This window comes from Halyomorpha halys, unplaced genomic scaffold, assembly GCF_000696795.3.
Source record: "Halyomorpha halys isolate HHAL.00 unplaced genomic scaffold, Hhal_1.1 Scaffold1636.1, whole genome shotgun sequence".
NCBI classification, from domain to species: domain Eukaryota; kingdom Metazoa; phylum Arthropoda; class Insecta; order Hemiptera; family Pentatomidae; genus Halyomorpha; species Halyomorpha halys.
Genome location: NW_027106826.1, coordinates 104,869 through 121,328, shown reverse-complemented (window position 1 = coordinate 121,328; position 16,460 = coordinate 104,869). Strand labels below are relative to the sequence as shown.

Here is a 16,460-nt window from a genome sequence, read left to right as displayed (position 1 = left end):
GAGGAGTGGATATTGTTCTATCAGTAAATTATTCCTCATATTCCAACCTTATTCGTAACAACAATCCAATAGAATTCTATCCATACGTTAAAAACCTTGGTGTGTCTATTAGCGTCACTATAGACCAAACTCTATCCTGGAAAAACTACGTCTCCGATATTTCCCGTCGTACCTCCTCCATCCTAAAGCGTTTAATTAAAATAAAAGCTTTAACGGTCCTCTAGTAACGATCTCTCCAGTAACGTGGCCATGTCGCATCTGGTTAGGTATAAACCAGCAGACGCGGTACTGGGAGCGTTATAACAGTGGTTCTATGGCATTCCGAACAGAATTTCATCAGATAGGGAACGTTAATTTTACTACAGTGTAATTCAGGGCGAAAAGTAACATCTAGACGTGGAATGGCAAACATCTCCTTACCCCTGTTAGGAAGTTGGGCCTGTAGACGATCGTCCCAATTTTGATCGTACCCAACCTGTCTGTGACGTGAAAATTCTTCTGTGTTACACTCCTGTTTTTTCTTTTCCATTCTCCCTGGTGCATTCACTTATAATTTTCTCTGAGCAACGTGGTTATTAAGTATCTCTTTACCGTCCACTGCCCTTATAGTCCCACCGGTGTCCTCCAAGCCCAAAGGGAATCTCAAATGCTGAAAACCGTATGAATAACTGTATGTAGCGAATGATTATATGCCATAGTCACCTTAGGTATTGCTACATCCAGTTCCGATTTCTCGTCGATCTGATATTGGCGAAGATGATCACTCAACATGCTCTATACTTGCTGTACGCTTTGGGTGTCCCAGTGTGTTAAGTAGCCATATCACGTCAAGGTCATTCATTTCAGTTTAAATCCTGACACTATCGCATTCTCTTGTAGGACAGGTATCGATTATTGCTAATTCAAATCAGCACTGACAATCAAGTCAGCTATTACGAGCTCTTTGCAACAGTCTAGTAAGTTAATAAGACCATGTGTACTGTTTAAGTATGAGAGTTAATGTGAGTGAAATAAGTGATTACTAGTTTTACCAAATAAGTGATACACAGAATGGTGCCGCCTAAAGAAGATAAACAAGATAATCTTGACGACCAGCCTGAGGTAAATAAAGTTAAAATTAAAATACCCCCCTTCTGGGCTGATAAACCTGAATTATAGTTTTATCAAATAGAAGTACAATTCAATTTAGTAGGTATTATTAAAAAAGACACTAAGTTCAATTATCTAGTCTCTCAGCTAGAAGCTAAATACATGAAAAATATATGGGATATTATTAAAAGTTCGGACAACAACAAATATTTTTTAGCTAAGGATCGATTTCTCCAGATGTTTTAAGGAGTTCGATAACCAACAAATTAGAAGACTTTTGACAGGTTTAGACTTAGGGGATCTCAAGCCTAGTCAATTGCTCCGTAAAATGCAGGCCTTGGCTGGTGATGGCATGTCCAAAAAAATTCTTCGAACAGTATGATTGGGAAAACTGCCGGATGCAAAAAAAAAATTGTAATCAGGCAGACAAAATAGCCGAAATTACCCCTCAGTCAACTTCTTATTCTTAATTGAAACTCGTAACGTCTTACAAATTTGGTCATCCCTCACCCAGCTGTGACCAAATCGTCGTGATATTGCTTCTACCAAAATTGTTTAACTGAACTTTGACTAATCCAGTGGTTCTGGTCCGTACAATCTACCTTCTCTTGTCGTTTATTACATCTTCCAGTTTCTCCATGTCTTTTGGTCTTCCTTACTCCGAGCTACCGTCAGACGAAAAATTTTCCCTATCGTCTTTCTCCGACACATTCTGTTCTTCTTCCTCTCTCGGTGACCATTCAGGAATTACCTAAGCGGTTCCCCGGTCTCCTCCTCTATTGCATTTACACGTATTGCTCCTGACAACCAATCAGCTACTACATTTTTTTTCCTGGTTTATATATTATTTCCTTATTATACTGTCCGAGGAGCTCATTTCAACGCGTAATCCTAGCCGAAGACTCCATTAACTTGCCTGCCGTCAGTGCGTAAAATAAACCTCCTGCCAAACACATAGGGTCTAAAGTGGTGAACAGCCCACAGTATTCCCACGCATTGTATCTGGTTTCTGTCTCTGTCAGTCGCTTATTGTCGAACGCCACTTGGTGATCACCAAAACTGCTCCCAGTGCGTTCTCATTCGCTTCTTTAGTGATATTGAATTGCCGGTGAAAGTGAAGTCCGGGAACGCAAGTACCGGCTCCTACTGCAGCTTCTCCATGCACTGCCTGATATTGTCCTCCAAAATCAGGGTTATGACTATCTTTCTGCCTTACTTGAGAAGGTGATTGAGTGGGACGAGGTACTCCACCATTTCCAGTACAAATATCCGGAAATAATTTAAAGTTCACAGCAACCTCCGAACGCCCATCACATCCGTATGCACTGCCATCTTCCGTATAGCTGCTGTTTTATCCGCGTCGGGTAGCTCCTTAATTCTTTCCCTGGAAATCGTGTGTCCCAAAAAAATGTATTTGTGCCTTCCCCAACAATGATTTTTCTCTCGATAGTTTGAGTCCAAATTTCCTGCTATATAATATGCTGTGTAAATGTTGTTCGTCCTCCTCTTGGTTCCAACAGAACACAAGGAGATCTGGCATACAGATTCGTCAATAACACTTAAAAACTTGTCCATTGGGCAGTAGATGGTTATGGGAGCATTTTTGATACATAACGACATCCTTTTCGTAATGGTCCCTCTCGAATGTGAATGCTGTATTATATCGATCCTTAGGGTGCTTTTTAATTTCCTATGTGCTGAACACCGTCTCTACCCTTCGCTCAGCCTTTTAAACTTCCCGCCGCTCTTCCCGGATGTGGTGACGTAGCGCCTGCAGGTATCTCCTTTCTTTCACGTCAAGGTCATCTTGAGCATGTCCCCTTCTTTAAACAGATATCTTCCTATTCTCTCCTTAGGTTTCGTCTTCAGTCCTCGTCCTGATTGATTGCCCCAACCCGAGAGCCCGTGTTCTTTTGCTGAAAATGACATTTGTACATTTTACCTTCCAACTTGATTCTCCATTTTCCATTGATAATCATAACACAAGCTCCCACTTTCCCCAGCAGGTCAGCACTGTCACGTTTTATTCCCTAGGAATACTTTCTACGATATTTGCTGGAAAGTTTTTCCTACTTAATCCCCACCGTATCAACCATATCGCCACCTCTCAAGCAACCAAGAGCCACCCAGGTTGCTTAATTTACACTGACATTCCTGAATCTGGTGTGTCCTTTCTCCGCTACACAGCTTTTCTAGGGCTTCTCGGCACATGATGGTGTTGGAACTGCCGGTGTCCACCAGGCACCTCACTCCTGCTATTTCTATTACACGCAGACCACCACTCTTCTCCCTCACGTTATAATTCAACAGTATGTAGTAGCCCCTCAGCCGACATCCCCTTCAGGTGTCTCGCGTCTTCCTCTATCCCGTTCTGCACCTACATTCACATCTTTTCCCTCGTTTTCATCCTCTTGTTTCAACCTTGTCCTTTTGACTACCTCGGTTTTGTGGCTTCTTCGGTCTCTGATGCTTGCGTAGATCTGAAGATCTGCTCAACCTACGATTACTTCTCCGTATCTGTTTGGCATTGATCTCCATTGGTTCGGCCCGGCCCAAGTCTCTTCCTTGGTACATATTTGGCTATGAGCCCCTAATTTTCGCATTTAAAGCACTACTATGTTGCTTCCTTTCTTTAACAAATTATTGAGGGGCACTAGAATCTGTTTGGCATTGATCTCCATTGGTTAGGCCCGGCCCAAGTCTCTTCCTCGGTACATATTTGGGCACTATTTGGCTATGAGCCCCTGTTAAGCCACCTCAAATCGACATAGTCTCCTTGTTGGAAAGCTTAACTAAAAAAAATAAACACTGGCTCGGACAAAACATTTATTCGTAAATTAACTTAAAAGACATAAATTATACATAAATTAAATTGAAAACAAAGAAACCTTTTAATAACAAAAAAAATACTCCCTATGAGAACAAATTACAAAAAAAAATGGCTAATTACAACTGATGAACTCCGATGGGTCGGGGTCCTTGTAGTTCGTGCCGAAAAGGTCGGGGACGACGTTCTGTTCTTGACGTAGGTGGGCCCACACAGCAAACCGCTCCGAAGATCTCATCCAGAAAGGTCAGGTAACAAGTACAGCGACTGGGCGACTGTAAGTTGGCTACTCGACTGGGCGAGTGTACATGGGCGACGATGTCGACGGGGCGACTGATCTATGGCCACTAATTAGTCGACTAAAACACTCCACAAATGTCCAATCTATAACACTATAAACGCAGACAGGGCTGCTGAGGACGCTATCAGGGCCACTAATTAGTCGCTACTGCTCTAACAAACAAGATGGTCGGTCCGTAGCTAGGTGACGCAACAATGGTCACCCCTAGCAACTGTCTCTATTACTCATTATTAGAAAAATTCTTCACACATTCTTCTTTTATTTTTAAAACAAAAACATACTTGTCATGTGTTAAATTTATTAACAGCTGATTAAAAGAAAACAAAAAAAAAAGATTTACATTTTAATTAATATACATATACATATATATGGCGTTAACAGCCCCTAATTTTCGCATTTAAAGCACTGCTATGTTGCTTCCTTTCTTTAACAAATCATTGAGGGGCACTAGATACTCTGAACAATGATCCGGTACTAATTTAATGCCCCATAAAATTAATCTGCTCAAAGATTGAGGCAGAACTCCTTCATTCTCTGGAACACGCTCCATAAGTGTTTCACAAGGTCACTCTCTGATTTGCTGAACATTAGATCTACTTTGCTGAATACTATTAGGTCCTCCATATTCACCTGACAAACTGCTTCGTCCAATCCCCGCAAGAATTCGTCTATAAGTCTATGGAATGTTACAAATGCGTTTTTCAGACCAAATGGCATTCTGTTGAATTCGTAGTGGCCTCATTCAAAAGTAAATGCAGTTTTGTGCTAATCCCTGGAGTTCATTTTAATTTGTTGGTATCAGGACACCAAAGCCCTGGCTTTAGATCCAATGTGCTAAAAATATTCAAACCGCCTAATCTATCAAGATTATCTATAGGATATTTTTCATCGACAGTATTCTCATTGAGTTTACGATAATCGATTATTACTCAGTACTATTCACAATTTTCGCCCTAGGCACTGATCTTGCGTACTGCACACAATGGGCTGTTGTAGGGCGTTATGATGTCCACAATTATACCTTGTTTCCATAAACTTTCTATTTCTTCCCTAATGTGTTTTCGAAGTGCCTGGAGGAACACTTCTCCTTTACATACGTCACCCTAATCTGCATCAATGCGATTTCGTTACCCGTTCTTCCTGTAGCTCCTAGTACTTCCCCTTAAATATATCATTATATTTGTTCAATATTACCTCTTTCCAATTCCCCCTCTGGTTAATCACGCCAACTCTCGCTTTACCGTTATCCACGAGTTTCTGACAGCTGTACCTCTTCCCTCCAATTCTAATATCCCCCTGACCTCCACTATTTCTTATCTTTGCTCCCAACTTTTCCAAAAGATCGCATCCAATGATTATCTGGTAGTCTCGGGGGATTTTTCCCATTACATGGATTGTTACCTTCTCTCCCTTAGTCCCTCAGTTACTCAATTGCATTTCTGTTTTCCCTTCAATGATGCAGGACCCACCCAGAGTGATCAACTAACAATTACATACTCTGACCTGTAGATCCTTTTCTCGATCACTCAATCTCTCAAGGGCCTCTCGACAGATGATTGTGTTTTTTCAATTTTCGCCCGAGTCACTCTTCTTGCGTACTGCCCACAATGGGCTGTTATAGGACGAAGTGCTGTTCATAATTATCCCTTGCTTCCGTAAAATTTCTATTTCTTCCCTAATGTGTTGTCGAAGTGCCTGGCGGTATCGCCACTTCTTCATGTACGTTACCCTATCCTCCTTCAATGTGATTTTGTACACCGTTCTTCCTGTAGCTTCTTCTCCTTCTTTGAAAAAGTGTGGGCACACTCCTCAAAACTCTCCTCGCCTTCTAGCGGTTTCTCCGGTTCTTCTCCAAGTCCATCTCTTTTCTTGCTGATCGTTCTCTCTCGTCATCTCTCGCGAAATGATGGAAAACATCCAGGTACAGGGTCGGGTGCAATTCCTATCCATGGTACTGAAGATGGTTCTTTTTCAGGTGGCAAAATAACTGGGGAAGAAGGAGGGAATGCCGAGAGACCGCGCGTTTGAGGAATGTTCTTAAGATCTTCCAGAGACAAGCGCTAGAGAGGTGAAGGCTTAAATGGAAGTAGAAGAGCCGGGGTGGACCCGGATAGAATATCAAAGGCCGAGAAATATGTCTAATCCTTGGAGAAGCAGAGATGGTTGGAGAGAGAGAATTAGTAACCAGGATAATAGAGCGTCCCAAGCGAGACCCAGATTCAATGCTCAGCTGGAGGACCGCAAGTGTTTTGAGATGTTATGAATGTGGGGCAGAGGGACATATAGTCCGACAGTGTCCCTATATGTACCGACGGAGAGAGCAGAATCATTCTGAACCCATGGAAATAAACGCACAGAGGTTACGGAGGAGGAAAATCTCGCGAAGGATGAATGGATCCGCGAGTAAAGCCACGGAATTGTCCGATACATCGGAGAAAGAAAATGAAGAAGGAACTCTTGACGAGAAAACGATCAGCAAGAAAAGAGAATGACTTTGAGAAACTGCTAGAAGACGAGGATTGTTTCGAGGAGTGTGCTCACACTTTTTCAAAGAAGGAGAGCTACAGGAAGAACGGTGTACGAAATCACATTGAAGCAAGATAGAGTGATGTACTAGAGGCAATCCCTCCAGGCACTTCGAAAAGACATTAGGGAACAAATAAAAAGTTTACGGAAGCAAGAGATAATTGTGGACAGCACTTCGTCTTATAACAGACCATTGTGGACAGTACGCAAGAAGAGGCGACTCGGGCGAAAATTATGAGGAGTACAAGGTAGTAATCGATTATCGTAAACTCAATGAGAATACGGTCGATAAAAAATACCCTATAGATATTCTTGATAAATTAGGCGGTACATTTACTTTTGAAAGACGCCACTAAGAATTCAACAGAATGCCATTTGGTCTGAAAACGCATCTGAAATTAGGGGCTCATAGCCAACCATGTGAAACACTTGTAGAGCGTGTTCCAGAGAATGAGAGAGTTCGGCCTCAGGTTTTACCGTAAATAGTCAGCACTAGGGCAAGAGTAGATCAATTTTTTGGGTCATACCACCGTCCGGCAAGGTGTGAGACCAGACGTCCAGAAGGTGTTGGCTCTAAAAAAGATTGAGGTACCAATAGACGTGAAGGGGATCCTACGATTACAAACACATAACATCCGGAAATGCATTGAGCAGCATCAACAGAAACCAGTTCTTGCATTCCCCGACTTCGAGAAACAGTTTACACTCGGTACCTGTTAAACTATTTAACAGATGAAAATGAGTATGCTCTAGGAGCCGTGTTGGAACAGGAAACTGAACAGGGAGAGCGTCCTGTAGCCTATGTCTGTCAGCCCCTCACCGAATTGGAAGCTAGATACAGTGCCTTAGAACGAGGACTTCTGGGAATCGTGTGGGCAAAGGACCATTTCCGGAAGTGGGTAGGAATATGGAAACGGTCATCCGTTCGCATCACCAGTCGGAAGGAGATTCTCAACCAGTATAATATGGACATCACATACCAGTCTGGTAAAGACAATGTTTTTGCTGAAGATGGAGTATGAAAGTAGTTTTGTGGGGGCAGCAATAATGTTGTGACTATATGGTCCCAGGCCAGTTTGAGGGAGAACCAAATCTGCAGAGTACAAAAGGATGCATCGAAGGCCAGACACACCCATCATCTATACGTAGGAAATGCAGTGCTGTGGGACTAAATTCGACGTCTTTGGCGGACGGAACGATTGTTTATACGCTGTTCGATGATGACAGAAACTCTCAGAGACTAGGAACCTCAAAAGGAGATGACTTTCGTATATCACCAGGGAAAGACCAACCATAGATGGCTGAACGAAACGCTACATGCGTTGCGTCGTCGATACTTCTGGTGGGGTGTGAAGCGCGAAATTCAAAAAACCACAGATATTTGTGACGTATGCCTGACTGCGAAATACGACAGACACCCACCTCAAGCGAACCAAGAGGAACCGCCCACTGCTGAAGCACCACTAAGTGATCTTCTGGCGTATTCGCTTACGTGGAACACAATAGATTGAAAACACTATATCGTCACCATAGAAAGCTTAAAAGAACCGAAAAAGCGTTTACCTAGAACAATTAAAGCTTCCTGCAACAGCGTTATCAAGATGAACGGGATTGTACTCATCTCCCTTCCGAAAGGCAATATTGTAAAGTTTTTATTTTTTTCATTTTACGAACTTAATAAGAAAATGTGAGTGTAAATATTAGTGATTCATGTGAAATTGTATTTTTTTTTTTGGCTAATTTGTTTTGCACAGGTTGCTTTTATTTTGAATCCTATTTATTTAGTTTTATTGCATTTGTATTTTTTTATTGGTTTTGTATTTTAATTGTATTTGTATCTTTCCTATTTATTGTTATTGTATTATAATTGTATTTGCATATATCCTTTTCCTTTGAGTTTACGAGGATTGTTCGTAAACTGGTGGGGGGTTTGGATTACGGACTGTCAGCTGACTGGTCTATATCAGCTGATCGAGGAGAAAAGCTGACCGATTTTATATATTTAGACGGACAGGCTCCGCAAATAGATCTGTCTTTGAGAGTACTTCAAGCGTTTCATTTCTCACTCCTCTCTCTCCTATTATTTTTAGTTCCACTCCAGTGAACTATAACTTAATAAAATAGCTTATATTCCAATGCTTTTAGTCCTTTTTTATTTATTTTTTTTACTCCATTGGCACTATTGATGATTTTTACATGAACATTTACCTTACACATCAATTGGTATTAATGTGGCAGATTCGCTAAACATAAAAAGCACTCATTGTTAATGTTGAGTTCAAGTTATTTCCACCCAGTGTGTCGTGATGGTATATTTGATAAAAAATTACTAACTTAGTTAACATAACCGATATCTATGACCTTGACGATGCTGAAGAATTGCAATCATGGCTGTTGGTAAATAAATAAGCTGGAGACACAGACCTGGCTGCTCATTCTTCTTCATTTTAGAAGTCGAAGGGGTTCAGTTTTTATTTAACGAGGAGTAAAGTTTACACAAAAGATAACATTTTAGGGTAAGTTACCTTCTGAAATTTCATTATGTGATGGTTATAATTTTTTTCTTGTAACTTTACTGACTAACAGTAGGATTGGGAAAATGTTTTAAAGGAAACAATTAGGGTGCTGGAAATTAATTTTCTGAAATGTGGACTAAAATCATTTTTCCTGTGGACTCATCAAATGATTTCATTACCTTTTTCTATTATAGCTACTGTCAGTCGCCGTTAGATCGTCAACTATGGCGAATGTTTGAAAAAGCCTCTTGGTTATCTATTAAGTGTTTATTCAACTTTTCGTATGTATATTTCAATTTAAATTCAATTACTATTGAAGGCTATTGATTAGTGTTTGAATTTAAGTAGATTATTTCTTATATATTTTAATTTTGGCAAATTAGTTACAGTATTAGAATGTTTTCATTGGATTTGAATCTTTTTGCGTATACATATAACAATAATATATATAAAATATATATTTATGAAAGTTTCAAAAACTAATTGTTTAACTAGCTGTAAGTACACTACGTGTGATGCAACCCAATGCATTTGGGTAGCACAACCTTGCCTGTTTCTCTCTATTCTTTAAATCTAATTTAAATATATAAGCCCGAACCAGATATCAATCCTTCCATTATAAACTCCCTAACGACTCAAACCCATTAGTTTCTAATCTAGCTTCCTCTTTTAGTCCGGACAATCCTCCGAGGCGTCTGAAAAGAAGATGGCCTCGAGACCTTAAATTGCAAAAATGTTTTTATAGTGCAACCATTGGGTAGTTTCTCTGCATGCTTGCACCATAATGATTTCCTTAAATCTACTTTAAGTATTTTATTTACAGTTGTAAATATCAATAAATAAATTTAATAAAAAAAAAGGTTTAATATTTCTTTTTTTTCAATTTGCTGATTTGATTAATATTTTTATAATTAGTATTATTGGTATAGTTTACACTGAATTATTTTGTCCTCTCGGAAAGGCAATAACAATTATTTGCGATATTTAGGCTTAAAACGGAACATTAATTAATGTCTCTATTAACATTAAATGACACTTTATTTATATATATTTTTCTGTTTGCAAATGAAATAAATTAGTGTTTCAGTATTGACTTTTATAATTTTCGATTCGGCTAACATTTGATAATTTTCAAATGGAAATTAATTTTCTATTAAGTGACAAATAAAAATAATTTATAGCAATTAAAAACCATTGCGAAAACGTATATTCCAATTCTATCAATGTAAGTTAAAATATGTTTTAAAGAGTATGAACATTTTTTATCTTCTTTCAGTTAAATTAATGGAGCGTACTATTTATTAAATAGTCCTCCAACTTTAATGAGAGTTGTAAATGATATGCTTATGGGCATTCCACAAACTGTGTCGAGTATCTTGATGATATAATAATTTATAATATATACCTTCAGGATCGTCTATCAATTTAAAAAAAGAAGGTAAAGTCATAATAAACTAGATCTTCCGCTCAGGTTTACAAGCATACACTAAATGAGACCGAATCCAAAGTGTCAATAATGGAACGTAAACTGTTTGGCTATAGTTTGGGCAATTAAATACTTTCGACTTTATCTTTTCGGCAGAAAACTTATTATTTATGCGGATCAGAAACCAGTTCAATGGTTACAATCGTTAAACGATTCTAAATCCATCTAAATTAAAATTAGTGGAGTTTTTTTTTTTTTCAAAATCCCTGTTTGAAACATAGTTTTGAAAATTGAGTCCAAGATATAGTCAAGGTTGGTTGTAAGAACTTCTGTATGTTATCAGTGAGAAAGGGGATATATGAGTAAGATCTATAAAGCAAGGGAGCGGGAGGTGATTCTAAAGGTTTGGAGAAGGTTATGTAGGCGTAAAAGGAGATAAGATAGTACTTTTAGTTTTGTGAAGGCAAATTTGGTAAAAGTTAAAAGAAGAAAGCATAATAGGGATTTATTTAAAATTTAGAATAAAAAAAATGTCTACATATTTATTGACAAATATAATGTTGGGGAATAAAGCGATGGTAAAATCAAGAACTTCATTGAGTACTATGTTATCAGGGGTGAGAGAATTTTCATTGGGCAGCCCAGAAATTTGAAGGAAAATCATTCCCCGAAAAGCGAGATATCCGGACCTGGAACAAAGTTCGATCAATTCTGGATATGTGTGTAGGTTAACACATATCACAACAGCAGTGTTAACGCCATAATATAATTACGCTGTAAATAATTTTAAATAGTATTTTTAGTATTTAGTTTTATAGTTTTAGTTATATAGTTTTATTAGTATTTAATTTAGTTACATTTATTTTTATTTGTATTGTTTTATTTAGATTTAGTTGTTTGAAAAGAAGAATGTGTGAAGAATTTTTCTAATAATGAGTAATAGAGACAGTTGCTAGGGGTGATCATTGTTGCGTCACCTAGCTACGGACCGACCATCTTAGTTTGTTAGAGCAGTTGCGACTAATTAGTGGCCCTGATAGCGTCCTCAGCAGCCCTGTCTGCGTTTATAGTGTTATAGATTGGACATTTATGAAGTGTTTTAGTCGTTATTACAGGTCGAAACCAGACCTTTTCTGCGTTTGTGGCCATAGATCAGTCGCCCCGTCGACATCGTCGCCCATGTACACTCGCCCAGTCGAGTAGCCAACTTACAGTCGCCCAGTCGCTGTACTTGTTACCTGACCTTTCTGGATGAGATCTTCGGAGCGGTTTGCTGTGTGGGCCCACCTACGTTAAGAACAGAACGTCGTCCCCGACCTTTTCGGTACGAACTGCAAGACCCCGACCCATCGGAGTTCATCAGTTGTAATTAGCCATTTTTTTTTGTAATTTGTTCTCATAGGGAGTATTTTTTTTGTTATTAAAAGGTTTCTTTGTTTTCAATTTAATTTATGTATAATTTATGTCTTTTAAGTTAATTTACGAATAAATGTTTTGTCCGAGCCAGTGTTTATTTTTTTTTAGTTAAGCTTTCCAACAAGGAGACTATGTCGAATTGAGGTGGCTTAACAAGCAGTATGTGATTAAATAGTAGTCCATTTTTTCTAAAATTTAGTGTGCTTCATCGATACGGATGTTAGTGATGAGGCTTTCAGCATCAAAGGAACCAAGAATGAAGTCAGTAGGGATTTGGAGTGATATAAATTGTTCTTAGAGATCTAAAGAGTTATTAATATCATAAGGATTGTAATGGCTGGAGAATTTAAGACATGGGAAGTGGAATGACTAAGTTTAGAGAATGGAGGATTAATATTGGATATAATGGGTCGAAGGGAGCTGCGAGGTTAGTGGATTTTGGGTAATCCGTACAATTTAGGAGGAAACTTACTTGTAAGAAATAAGTTTGTAACTATAAGTTGTTTTCAATATGGTTTGTATATGTTCATTAAATCTGTTCATACGTAACCGGGTAGATCAAGGGTGGAAGGAAGGCAGTTGGATTGAGCAGATAGGAGTTGAGTAATTTTTTCATTATATTCTGTTTTACCTATTTCTTTTAACTACAAGTTAATTTTTTTTATTTACTTCCAATTGGTGTTTTAATTTTTTGTTAATCATAAGTTAATTTCTTCTTTTAAATAAACATTTAGTCTTTATTTTTTGTAATTAAAATTAAATTAGAACTCATCACGTAAATAGAATAAGGAAGTTTGTTGTGATGCGTGTATAATACAAATACATCGCTGCGGCTCGGCACGTTCAACAATATTGCGAACTGCAATGGGATTAAGGCCTGTATATAAACTGATAAGGGAGTCTACAGTCGACAGTCCGCTTCCTGGAGTCCTAGAGTCTAGAGGCTGAGATAGATCCAGATACCCACCGGCTCACCACTTTGAGGCAACTATTTGGGGTTCAATTCAGGACCCTCACCCACCCAATCATCAACATCTGGATGACGGCGGATGTTGCAGAAGAGAAATACCATCGATATGCTCATATCGACCCCCCGACCATCTACTGTGAGTGACTTTTTTTCTCTTTCATTGAGCCTCATATTTTGTTTGCTTTTAAGTTACTTATTATTTAATTATTGCATAAAGAGAATTGATTTTTGTTTACATATATATCAAAATATTTTCTTTCTTTTTACTTTACACTAATTATTCTTTTGTAACAACAAATCAGTAACAGTTTTTTATTTTATTTCTTTTTATTTTAATTTAATTAAAATTTGTATCTCAGTTTGGAATGTTTTTTTTATTCTCTATTTTTTCTTTATTAATTTTTGTGTCTTATGATACATTTCAGGTCCTCCGTTTTTTTTTCCTATCACCGAACCAGCGAACAATTTTTTCTTTGGGGAAGAGGTAGGTTTTTTATTTAAGAAACGTCCCTCACCCCAACACTAAGATGACAGTCATACTTCCTTTTTCAGCTCTGAAAGGATCTAGCATGGGATAGGTCTTTCAAAAATAAGAGGGAAAGAGAGGAGAGTTGTAATGGAAGACGCTGGAGTTGCATATCATATTGCGAATTTGGATATTGAATAGTTTTTTACTTCCTCAGCGCTGACAAACTGGTTGTCTCTATAAATATATAAATATATATACATATATATTAAAGATCAGACAAATAATGATAACAACGTTGGGAGGTATAGTCGTGAAGGATATATTGTGTACCCAGATTTCCAGGTCTTTAGGGTAAATTTTGATGGAAAGTGATGGTTCATGAATATGTTTTAACTTGGAGATGAGTTAGAGTTTTTTACATTGTTTTGTGGAGGTAAAAATGTTTTTTGATATCATAATTTAGTTTAGTCACATTATCATCAGCAATGACACATACTAACAACATGGATAAGGAAGTAATTTAGGTATTAATCCTAATTCAGGTATTAATTAAACCTATCCAAACCTTCAGAACATATAGTTCAATTCCAGTTATCCCAGTTTCTTGAGTAAAATAAGCTTTTGAACCACCTTCAGTCTGGTTTCCGGCCAGGCTATTCAACTCAGTCTGTTCTTATTAAAATCTCTCAAGACCTTTACACAGCCATAAAACAACTGAAGCTCACTAACCTCATTCACCTCGATTTTTCTAAAGCCTTTGATTTCGTCGACCACAACATCCTCTTTTTTAAACTTTACGACCTCTCTTTGTCATTTAGCGCTCTTCAATGGTTTCAATTCTTCCTTACCGGGCGTTCCCAGTATGTTGTTATTCCTAATAATCCTTAACCTTATTCAAAATAATTCTCCTATCTCAACCCATACGTCAGTCAAGAGTCACTTTTAATCAAACATTATCCTGGAAACATCACCCAAATTTTCCATTGAACTATAAAGCCTTCAGGGTAGAAGCAATACAGTAGAATCCGTTACCTCCTTCCATCTTAAAACCCGTCAACTCTTAATTTTCTCACTTGTTTTCCCCTATTTGACTATGACTGCCTGGTATATGGTGGACTCTTGGGTAATCTCGAATCTACGCTCAAGTGTTTTATGAATTGCGTAGTACACATTTATTTTCGGAATCACAAGAAATACGCACATAGCCCAGTATTACGCCGAGCTGAAGTGACTTTATCCATACTCCGATGCCAGTATTTCCTAGCTTTCTTTATTCTAAGTAATTAGTACTCAGCGCCCATCCTATATCCTATAAAACCTGCAAGTTAAATTCTAAATACAATCCCGTACTACCAACTCTGGTTTATCTGACATCTACCTTCCACATCACCGAACTGCTGGGTTTTATAAATCAGTTTTTACCCGAGCTGCATGTCACTGGAACTCAGTTCCCTCTAACGTGCGTCATGTACCAACCCTTTACTCCTCTAAAACCCTTATATTTGATAACCTTTTACTTCACCAATCTAATGTGATATTATAGTAGTACAGGAGAAGTAGGTGCATATGTAGATCGGTCAGATAAAAGTAATTCCATTTTGTCATTGTTGTCTGGACAGTCATTTGCCTTTGTCTGCTCAAGTGATAATGATGTGATGAGATTTTGAAAAAGAAATGTCTTTAAAAAAGTGAGAAGAAAAATTACAAGTATCGGAGGATGTAGGAGATAATTGGAAATAATGTTGGAAATAGAAGTACGAGATAACTCTTTCTTGTCATTGTGAATATATTCTAGATCGGTTATAAGTTCTGGGATGATCTTTAATGAAGTGTTGGGGCTAGAAAAATTTGGACCTAAGCTAAAAATATTACGAACGTTGGCTGGAATATCGGTTAATGAAATGTTGTGGATCCATTTGTCGTCGCCTTTAGGATACATTTTAGAAGCTAGCGATATGTTATAAATGTTATTGGATTTTGAGAAGAGAAGTAGTTTTTTCTGTAAACGGGTAGTTGTAAAAATGGTGGAGATAGAATTGCAAAAGTTATTGTGTCGCTCATACTGGTTTTAAGGATATGGGTCAGAGATGAAATTTTATGGTTGAGGTGGTCAATTTTTTCAATAATGTCACGAATTTTTAAGTTAAGGAGAGATTTTTGGAATTTAAAAGAAACAGATAATAACTTGGAATTAAGATGTTTGGATACAGAAATATGGTTGAGGGAATTATTGATGGATTTAGAAAAAAGGGAGTTTGAGCGACATTTGAGTAAAAAAAATACGTTGTTCTAAATTATGGGCCAGGTGTCTATGGAGAGAACAAAGGGAGATATATGGGATTAGAGATGAGGATAAGAAGTTTTGAAAAATGAGAATGACGAATTAGGCATAACAAGAGTGGAAATATTAAGAGATGTCTGAGTAGTACAAGAAGAATGAATAGAAGAATAATGGATGCTAGAAGATGTTGAAGGAGGAATGACGTCCGATGAGGATGTATGGTGCTGCAGATGTCTGGACAGGTGGTATAGTCTGGTACTGCGGCGAGTATTTAGTCCTTTTATTTATTTTTTTTTTATCTCTATCTAAAATTATTTATATACCATTATACCCAAAAGAAGGGGTGGTAAAATAAAGAAAGGAAAAAAAAATAAAACGAACCTGTTAACTTGAAAATCAAACGCCTAATGGTATACTGCGCCAATAACGGTCAAACTCCGGATTAAAAAAGCCGTTGCAAGAATGACTAAGTGTTTTTTAAGAGGAAACGTTACGAGAGGATAAGAGATAAAAAGTACAAAATATTTAGAGGAAGAAAGCATGTGAGAGGGTGACGACAAATGGTTTTTGGAAGATGTTAAAAAAATATATATATATGTACAAGGATAACGAAATACCGGAAGATGACAAAGTGTCATG

General features: G+C 37.9%; 1 protein-coding gene across 1 annotated transcript in view; it reads left to right on the top strand.

Annotated features, from left to right (window-relative positions):
- The first annotated feature begins 1,050 nt into the window (after positions 1-1,050).
- Positions 1,051-16,460, top strand: part of LOC106690276 (uncharacterized) — a 66,309-nt gene continuing 50,899 nt past the window's right edge. Inside the window, exons 1-3 of the mRNA XM_067045127.1 lie at positions 1,051-1,101; positions 1,307-1,439; positions 7,476-7,759. Coding sequence (XP_066901228.1) covers positions 1,051-1,101; positions 1,307-1,439; positions 7,476-7,759 — 468 coding nt within the window. The remainder of the gene's footprint in view (positions 1,102-1,306; positions 1,440-7,475; positions 7,760-16,460) is intronic.